General features: G+C 40.2%; 1 protein-coding gene across 1 annotated transcript in view; it reads right to left on the reverse strand.

Moving 5' to 3' along the window:
* Positions 1 to 240: 240 nt before the first annotated feature.
* FLVCR1 (FLVCR choline and heme transporter 1) overlaps positions 241 to 10348 on the reverse strand; it is a gene marked incomplete at its 5' end in the record, with an annotated part of 10476 nt that continues 368 nt past the window's right edge. Inside the window, 9 exons of the mRNA XM_010167405.1 lie at positions 241 to 303; positions 1742 to 1809; positions 2513 to 2624; positions 2836 to 2941; positions 4008 to 4118; positions 5232 to 5335; positions 5595 to 5662; positions 5971 to 6111; positions 6959 to 7103. Coding sequence (XP_010165707.1) covers positions 241 to 303; positions 1742 to 1809; positions 2513 to 2624; positions 2836 to 2941; positions 4008 to 4118; positions 5232 to 5335; positions 5595 to 5662; positions 5971 to 6111; positions 6959 to 7103 — 918 coding nt within the window. The remainder of the gene's footprint in view (positions 304 to 1741; positions 1810 to 2512; positions 2625 to 2835; positions 2942 to 4007; positions 4119 to 5231; positions 5336 to 5594; positions 5663 to 5970; positions 6112 to 6958; positions 7104 to 10348) is intronic.

Consider the following 10348-nt stretch of genomic DNA (forward strand, 5'->3'; position numbering starts at 1 on the left):
TCTTCACTAATGAAACTGCAAAACTTGAAAACTGTTAAAATAAATATTCCATATAAAGGTCAATTGTTTGTGTCTTGGGCAAAACGAACTGAGCATCTTCATAGTTTCCACCGCACAACCATCACCAGTATCACCAAATGCATTGTACTACTCAAACACACAAATCCAGTGATTACACTAATTAATATTGTTCAGTATCCAACCAAACTTGTGCGTTTCTAAGTCAACTTCTTTCAAGCTTTATAAAGCTGACTGGATTTTTAATGTAGTACTTTCAGGTTCTACAGGACTATCAACTGGTACCTGGAGAGGGGGAGAAAAAAAAAACAAACAACAGAATTCAGATGTTACTCAACAGAAGCTATTCCCAACCTCAGTATTCTTGGGTAATTATTAGGTTAGACTCCAATATTGTAGGTAGTTAATTAGCCAGGTTAGGCATTTATAGAAAGCCCTATTTTCACTTCTCTCTGTAATGGAGGGGGGGTGTCCAAAAAACCCCACAGAATTGGGTTTTTTAGTATAACTTAGTATAAAGTTTTCTTAGTACAACAGAAAAAAAGAAAAAAACATAAAAGTATAATAGTTTTCTTAGTATAAAGTATATATTTACTGTATATAGATACTTATCATGTAGAGATTAACCTTCAGATTTTTCTCCATTACATTTAAACATGGTAGAATCTTGATGGGTTTGGTATCAAAGTGCTATTGTACCTTATTAACACAGGCAGCTCTCAATTATTTATGGTAGTATCAGGGCAAGGACTCCAGGCTTTTGTTGTGTCCTGGCTAATATAAATGAAGTTGTGCGACAATCTAAGCTAATTAACAAGGTGATAATGGAAAACAGACAAGTCATGGGCCACTGCCTGTAGTCAGCATGTAAACCCCTGACACAGCCCCGACCCAGACTGGCAAACCCACAGGATGCCATACGGTGCACACGCAGCTGCACAAGTTTCAGGTTCAAGCTAGCTCACACAGCACCAGCTTGGAAGCTTCTGAACCTTCTGCAGACACTGACAGTGCGTGCCTGACCGCAGATGATCAAAAGCTGCTATATATGCAAGACACCTACACATAAAAAGAAGTGTGACAGAGTATCTTGCAATATCTGACTCCAAAAAGCTATTGCATTGTCTTGATCCAAGCAATCAAAAAACCCACAGCACTGAAAAAAGTTTCCAGTGACAGCCTTATTTCTACTAGTCACTGTGATCATTTGGAAAAGCTGCTGAAACATGGTCTTGGGACCTCCTGAACAGCAGAAAGTGCTACGCTCACTCTTCATTTAAATGGAGAGGGTGCTCAGCAGAGCAGACCCAGCTCTTCAGCAGCACAGCACAGAGACTGCAGCATGACTTCAGACACTGACTTCACTTAAAGGGACGGCAGGTACTTTAAATAAAATATGTAGCCTATAGCTCAGCCTCCTAACCCAACACACAAAAAGGCTTCACAATTTACAATGCTAGCTGCAAATATGAAAAAGCAAGATTAATACTAGCCACTTAAAATTCAAGAAAATCTGAGAGCAGAAGGTCTTGCAGTTTTTTTGATGGGAGCTAAGGGGAGAAACAGATATCTGAGGGCAGCATCCCACATGGCTCTGTTGTTCCAAAACAGCATGGAAACAGTCACATTGTAAGTTTTTCTCAATTATTCTTTTGCTGTTAATATTATTATGTCAACAGAAGGCAAACATTCAAGTATGGTAATACAAAGAGCCACCACTTACAGCTTTAACATCCAAATTCATAATCCCTGAATTCACATTGTGTCTTCGCAAATCTGATTTTATTAAGGCTGAAACAAAAAAATAAAGACAAACCTGGTTCACAACTTCACAATGACATGCATTTCAAGGGAAACATCTCTACGGTGCAAGCACACAGAAGCTGCTTTCAGCACATATTCAAAATAACTGTATTCACTCTTGCCATTTGAACTTACTGACAATTTGAACTTGCTCCTCACAAAACACGTGCAGAAAAGGACAGTAAAAGCTTTTAAACCGTAAGTACAGTACTTAAAGCAAAGCTTGATGGTTTTAGCACTTTCAGCACATTTGTAAGTACCAGCATGTGGAAGTCACTGGTATAGTTCAGAAATATATCAGCAGTTTCTTGCACCTGGAAAATGGCAAACTGTCTCAACTTATGTATTTGTTTACGTTTACTATCCTGCCATGGTGCAGATAGATATCTGCCTCAAATTCAAGACACGACTCAAGAAATGGGTGAGAGATGGTTGTCCATATGTTAGCAACATTATCCTTAAAACAAAGGGTGTAGGCACAGCAAGTATTTAAAGTGAAGAACAAAGCCAAAAAAAAAAACCCCACACCAAAACCCGCACTTATAACTTCTATCAGCCCAGACAGGAAGCCCTGTATTTAAGTCCTAGATGTCTGAGACATCTAAAAACTACCCAGAAATTCACTATCTCAAAAAGGCCTCCACACTTTTACATTAAAGAGAAATCATTACTTACATTTCTGATTAATTACCTGTTAAGATAATGCCCACAAAAATCCAAGCACAAAGAAAGAGGTTTCCTGCAAAAGGACTGTAGTCTGTTGTGAGTTTTCCTTGAACAAGTGTAAAGAGAATTCCAAATATCTATAAACAAACGAGTCACTTCATCAGGATCACATAGAAAAGAGTCATCACTGTACCTTGCAAAGTTTCAGGTCACATCTTACAGAAACCAAATTTAAAAAAAAAATAAGATGACAGCAACACAACAGACACTTAGCAGATAAGTCTAAGAAAGTCTTAGATTTGAGCAGAGTGGCCTTTCCGAACAAGGGACGAAATAAAATTATATAACCTGTGCTGATGCATTAAGAAGACCAGAGGAAGTGCCTTCAGACTCTGGGTATGTAATTTCCACAGCAAATTCAAACCCAAGTGGAAGATAGCCAGTCATGAAGAACCTGTTGAAGAGGAGAGTAAAAGATGACAGATGTGGCCTTCATCTATTACTACAGCTAACAAAGTTAAACACGAACACACGGTATTATGAGTTAGCTGCTATTCTGAACTGTCTGTTTTCAAGACCTAACAGGATTCAATACTTGCTTTGCCAGCTTCATTCCCTCAACCTCATCCAACACTTTTAACCATACATCTCTCTTTTTAGGACAAAGATGTTTTAACATATTTTCCCGTTTCCCATAACCACCTGCACTCCACTCCATAGATATGAAACAACCTTCTCTGACCAGTTCACAAGCTGCTCCATAATTGAAGCCAATTACTTTCAAATGAAAGTCATACACAAACATCACCATTGGATCTGCCCAAACATCCATGCTGGAGGACAAAAAGACCATCAGCAGGGAGTGAGACTGGACACTGGAATGTCTGCTAGAAGCTGCTGTGGAAGAAATTGAGGGGACTGACAGGCGACAGAAGAGCAACAGCTTAATGCAGTTGAGGTTGGTTGATTGGTTTTTAAATGGAAACTCTCGAGACATTTCTGGCTCTACCTTGACTGCCATGTCTGGATACAGCACTATTCCCTCAGCACCTTTTGGAGCTTTTAGATTATGTACCTGTGAGAAGTGCTCATGCTCTTCCAAGCGAACAAAGCACCCAGCCCACTACTTGGGCTATCAAAATACAGATTAATCAAAATGCACGGAAGCCAGTCATTCTAGATTTGCTCAGTTAAACTCTAATCATTTATCCACAGGTGAACAGAAAGATTCAACTTTACTGCAGACAGCTTTTTGAAGTGGAACCAAGCAAATTGACCAAACACAGACTTCTGTAAGGTCCATGAAAGTGTTAGAGGAAATTCACTGAAAAGTGACTTACTTTAGATTCATTCTGATAACAGAAGGTGAAAGCCTAGTAAACCCTATCTGTTCTGTGAGCTATAGGCATAGGTTGAGAGCATAGTGACAGAATATATAGTAAAATCATTTAGTTAAAACAGTTAAATATTGTTTCAGAACAGAACTGCAGTAAGCCTTCTGGTCCTCTTCAATTGCTCACCCAAGTACTCCTCCAGTCACGAACACTACTATAAGGTATCCGAGGTCCAGGGTGAAAGTAAATACCAGCAGCCCCATGAAAGAGAGAATGTAAACAATCAAAGTAGTTTGCCTGCAAGCCAACAAAAAAAAAAAAATTAACATTGTTAACATAAGGTCAGAGCACATTGCTGAAGCATGGAAGAGTAACATTACTTACTCTCTAACAACTGACATTCTACAGCTATAAAATTGGCTTCATGTAATTCTGACTTAGGCAATGAGAACGTCTCCCTTCCCAAACTCTTTATTGCCTTTGTTATACAGCTGCTTCACTCAAGGCTAAAGAGACTTACTCTGCCTCTGAGTGGACAATCATAGATACTATTACCTTAAGACTATTTTAGTTCTCCACTGTGTTGTACCTCTTGGCCATTCTGCAGTGCCACCCATTACACATCAATACATGAGCAGCCAAATCGAACACGATTAGCAATAAAAGTCAGCCTAAGAGGCAAGTCAAATAAATCTCATTACAATGTTCTATTTACTTTAAATCTGGAGTAAGGGATGTCAGCCAAAATATTAAAGCGCATATCACTTATTCATAAGCCAAAACATATGCAGAAATAAAGCCAATCTACAGCATTAACATCCATTAGGTTTCTAGGAGAGAAATACTCCACTGCAAGCAGCACTCCAGGGCACTGCTTACTCCTGGGGGGGCGGGGGGCAGCTCCTCACCCAGGAGCTCCTACCCCAGAACAAAGTTCTGCTCTGTGGTCATCCTCTGAATTAAAGCAAATGTTAGGCTTATTAATAGGAGCAGGAGTAGTGTATATATATATATATATAAAATAGAGAAACCATCAACTGTTCAGTTTACGAAACAATGCAGAGTAGGTTTAGAGCCTTTATGCTTTCCTAGGAGGAGCCCACTGGGCCACCTGGCCACTGTATGCAGGACACACAGTGCTTTCCTTGTTAGCCTTATGCTCCTGCAGAGACAGGAGGAGATGGAAAACTCCTTTGCATTTTCCTCTCTCATTTCTTTTGGCCAAGAACCAGTAAGGATCTCAAGCTTTTGCTGTAGCCTCGGAAACTAGTGTCCATCAAGGCCACTGAAAGATCAGGGGTGAACTGTATTTTATCATCAGCTCACTTCAGCCCTTAGGTTGCAGTGTTTTTCTAATGCAATTGTACCGCTCTCCTACCCCTAACCCCACACATGCCTACCCACACTTACTTGTATGTTTTAGTGTAATCCAGCCACAAACCACAAATAATCGAACCCACCATTCCTGCCACCACCAGTGTCAAGCCAATTCTCCCAGCGTTCACTTCTTCTCCCTTTCAACAAATATTTATATGGTGCTCATTAATAACTTGCTTCCACTCCAAGTCAAGTTCAGACCTCTTGGCAGTCATAAGTGCAAACAAACATTCCTATGACTCCCATAGCGGTACGGTGCAAGAAACTTTAGGGGGGTATAAAGGAAATCAAATGGCTGAGCACACGTAGCACCTACATAACAATAAACATCACCTCTGCAAATGTACAGTAAAAAAAAAAAAAAAAAACCAATCAAAGAAGATCCAAGAAACTTACCTCATAATGAGTTACTATCATCTGGTTTAATAACGTGGAGACAGAATAAAATGCCCCAGTCATAATACCTGCAGCACCAAAAGAAAAGCTTCAGTCATTCCATGTGAAGCCACACAGATCTGCTACCCTAAAGAGTTAATCTGATATTTAAGATTCACGTCAGAGGCAAAACCTTTTATCTGACAGGTAAAATCTCTTCACCAGCCCTACAAATGGTATTTTGAATCCTGCTGGATTTTCCAGCACCGGCTGCTGAGTAACTAAAAGTCTGACACTCCCTCCCCCATTAAAAACCACCACCACAACTAAAACTCGATGCGCTTTCGGCACACATCTGTACTGTTCTGTCAGACTACAGCCAGACAGCACCACTTACCATAGCTGATCAGCAAAAGTACAAACGGAATATTTCTGAACAAGTTAATAATCGACTGCTTGTAGGAGTAATCCTCCGGAGGCATGGTTTGCAGGATTGCTTGAGAGTGACTAGGAGGGTATTTGGGCTTTTCTTCAAACACTGGGCAAAAAGAAGGAACAATTTTGGTTTGTCTTTACCAGACTAATGCTTTTTTTTTTTTTGAAGTGTTTCAGTTCAATACATTTCAGAAGATTAACTTGTGGCTTTTTACACTTCCATGCAAAAAAAATATTTTAGATTTTTGTCATGGAAGAATCAAGTCACAGCCACAAAGGATGCGCTAATTATTTGGTCACATCTGAATGCTACCAACATACAGTCAAAGACAGACTTCATCTGCAACGTGTCAAGACCTTTGTAACTGAATTGTAAGATTAACAAAGAGAACTCACAATATATCATAATGTCCTTGTAGCAAAAAGCCTAAGTGAATTAAATATTCTGAGAGAGGTCACCCCATATGAAGCATGACATACAGTAAACTGATTGTCACTTAACCCTGGCACAACAGGTAACTGAACACACGTAAACTGGGGAAGGACTTTTCATAAGGGCAGTTAATGCCAGAACAAGGGGAAATGGGTTTAAACTGAAAGAGAGTAGATTTAGATTAGATATTAGGAAGAAGTTCTTCACTGTGAGGGTGGTGAGACACTGGAACAGGTTGCCCAAGGAAGTTGTAGATGCCCCCTCCCTGGAAGTGTTTAAGGCCAGGCTGGATGAGGCTTTGAACAACCTGGTCTAGTGGAAGGTGTCCCTGCTGATGGCAGGGGGGTTGGAACTAGATGATCTTTAAGGTCCCTTCCAATCCAAACCATTCTATGATTCTATGATAAACTGGAGAAAACGTAACCTCAACTACTTTGAGCAAAGGCAGATGCGTTAAGTGAGCTGTTGTAAATGCTCCCTATGGTCACCATACAAGTTACAAGAACGGAACACTCACCAACTCCTGTTAAGAAAAACAAAAGTGTGGACACTATTGCTGTTCCATAGAACATGATGCTGATGTTATGTGCCATTAGATCGATGTCATCAGGTGTATTTGGAACCAAAACAGGTGGCAACAAAAAGCCAATTGCGGTGCCAAGCTGTAAAGCAAGAAAAGAAAACAAAAATCATTTCCCTGTGAACATAAAAATTAACAGAAGCAAAAAGCCTTACCAGGTATAACTCAGAATTTATATCATAATAAGTTTTAATAAAACTATGAAGGAAAAGTGTTCCTTCAATATCATACTTCTGAGCCATTTGCTTTCAATGACATTTCATAATCAGATCTTCCATAACCCAGGTTTTAACCTTTTCATTTCTAAATTAAACTACAATATTACACCTAGTATATAGCACACTTAACTAAGCATTAAGGAAGGGTTTAGGTTGTTTTGTTGGGGTTTTTTTTCAGAAGAATCTTTCACAGGAAAACACTGTGCATGCACATAAATTTTTATTGGTCATCCTGCAACTGAAGGCCTAGAGATGACAGAAGACTCTGGCTACTCCTGTAGAAACACTTTTCTCTTTTACTCAATCAAAACCCTCCACTTGATGTCCCAATCTTGCCACTACAGTAACAAAAACTGACATGCAAGGTTTATTGCAGTATTGATGGAGCAAAGAAGAGCAAGAAAAAAGAATTATCCTTATGAAGAAACACAAACCCAAACCCTACATCTGCAATTATAGCTAAGGAAATAAAGAAAAAGCCCAAAATAAAGTAGTAGTGGGTTTGTATGTGGATTAAAGGTGCTTAGGGACATGGTTTAGTGGTGGAATTGGCAGTGTTAGGTTTTCAGTTGGACTCAATTATCTTAAAGGTATTTTCCAACCACAATAATTCTAATGTTCTGTTCTAAATTCCCATGTAGCAACTGATTTTGTATAAAAGAGATAAAAAACAAGGACTGAAATTTTGGGTGTATATATATATATACACAGCATTTTAAAACATGAATGAACAACAGCCTTGGACTACTCTCCAATTCATCTCTGCTGCTTCTCCAAAATTAAACTGCATTTTAAAATGTTAGAACTTTTTTTTTTTTTTTTTTTTAAAAAAAAAAAACCTGTTTCTGTTTTAGGGTAAAAAAAAAAAAAAAAAAAAAAGGAGCACCAAAGACTGTTACTGTAGCAAGTCCAACACTCAGAAAGTACTCAAATTAAAAGTGAGCCAGTGTGCTTACAAAGCACCCTTTGTGCATATGCCTGAAGAGAGTTTTGTTTCTTTTTTTTTGTTCCCCACAGACCATCAGATTTGCACAGTATCCAGTGCTCACCTGAAGAATTTGTCTCTTTTTATCCTCACCCTTCAGTAAATGAAGCCTACAAACATGAACTGAGTACACAATTACTCTTTTTCTTAAGGTGTTTTTTTTCCTCCCACAGTGTGAGCCAACACAGTACCCACAATATTCCAAGAAAGTCAAGTGATACTGTTTTTCTCCTCTTACACCTCGAGAGGTTAAGGCCAGAAGGATCAAGAGTTCCAGTGAGTCAGATGTGCCCAGTTTAAGATGCTAAATACTTGTGGACATCTGGCACAACCCCTGACAGGTACATCGCTGCATTCCCAGTCAATTTCATTTCAACTGCAAACGATCAGCACCTCAAGAGGTAACGGGTGTGATCTGATTTTTGATAACTGCTCTGTCCCTCCTCTGCTGCGGTCCCAGCCCTGTTTGCTGTAGCTCTGAAGTTATGCAAAGCATCTGATAAGAAATCGGGTGACCAACAGCCCAGTTTATTACAGCAACTTGATTCTGTTACATAGTTCACTTTGTGCAATTTAACAAGTACAGTGAGACTGTATCATAATGCGTACGCAGAAGTGAACCACACTGGGATATACAGACAACAGTACTTCCAACTTCCAACCGCCTGATTTGTCGTTCCACTACTCTTTCAATCCAGCTTTTTTTTTAAGAAAGCAAAAACTGAGAACAGACACATACGGTTTAACACCATATCAGTCTTCACGGGTCACAAGCAGGACTAGGATCTTAAGACCTACGCAGCACACAGCTCTGAGCCAGCAGGGTACGGCATAGCTGCAGAAGGAGCCATCATCCTTCGTGCAGGACTGCCCGAGGGAGTTGAAACACACCTTGTCAGTGTGTTTCACAGGTGTTTCCCTGGCAGAGGACCACCAACCATGTCAGCACACTAAGATCAGCCCTAGCTTCTGGAGGGGAGTACACTCCAGAAATAAATAACTAAGGTTTATCTTGTTCGCACCTCTGCTCCCGTTTTCCTTGTCCATCTTTCTCACGCCTCCTATCCACACAGTCCCTGCACTTCTGCTCCTGTCCTGCATCACTTCAACACGGATATTCAACATCACTGCATCCAAGAGAAGCATCAGTTTCAGACTCCAAGTTGGATCCTTGGCACTGTACTGCAGAACTGAAACTCCAGTAACTCCTCGTTAACTGGGAAGACTGGTGCAGGTCAGGAAGAGTGGAAATTTAGCTGCCAAAGAAACCTTTAACCTGATTCCAGGATGCAGATACAAATTTTTTGCTCAACTGCTAAAACAACCAACCAACAAACCCTAAAGTCTTCAGTCCAAAAGGGACAGAGAGACAGTTGATGACTTGTCCACTGGAAGACTTCAATTAAAAAAAAAAAAGCTTTGGAAAAGAATTGGGAAGACTGTAAACAGCCAGGTATGAGCTAATGAGCAACCCTAACTGTAAATATGTAACACTAATATTACTGCTGTAATAATCCAAAGTGCACAAACATAACATCATTAGTCTCACATAAGGAAAAACAAATCCCTCGTTACCTTAATTAAACTGTACCTATGACCTGAGCCTGCACCAGTGATATCAATGGGAATCAATATTTTGTTATCACAGAGAAGCAGGAACAGTGGCAAGGGGTGAGAACAAGGCGACGGGATGAAAAACAAACCCCAAAGCATCAGCATCGTACCTTCACCCATGCTTTCAGCTATGCCTGTTCCAGCTCTCTGAAACCAGTCAGGACCAGGGAGCTGGAGGAAATCTGTGACTCGGTCATTAGCTCCCCACAGTGATGTGAACTATCACACCACTACAGAAAACTTCATGAGTCATCAGGGCATTGACTACCGGCACTTAGTGATTCGAGGCCGTATTTTATAAAGCAGAAACCAATGGGCTCTCCATGAAAGGTCAGGAACTTCACACCCCTCCAGCTGGGGGTGGATTCAGTCAGATGAGTGATGCCAAACCCAAGAGACAAGATGCCAAACGCAAGAGGAAGAGAAAGTGCAGCAGGACAGCTTCTGAAAAGGGTCTCGCCTGATATTCTCCAGGCAGCAGACAGAAGCAATGCGAGCAGCCAGGGTTCA

This window comes from Antrostomus carolinensis, unplaced genomic scaffold (assembly GCF_000700745.2).
Source record: "Antrostomus carolinensis isolate BGI_N321 unplaced genomic scaffold, ASM70074v2 scaffold42384, whole genome shotgun sequence".
Classification (NCBI taxonomy): domain Eukaryota; kingdom Metazoa; phylum Chordata; class Aves; order Caprimulgiformes; family Caprimulgidae; genus Antrostomus; species Antrostomus carolinensis.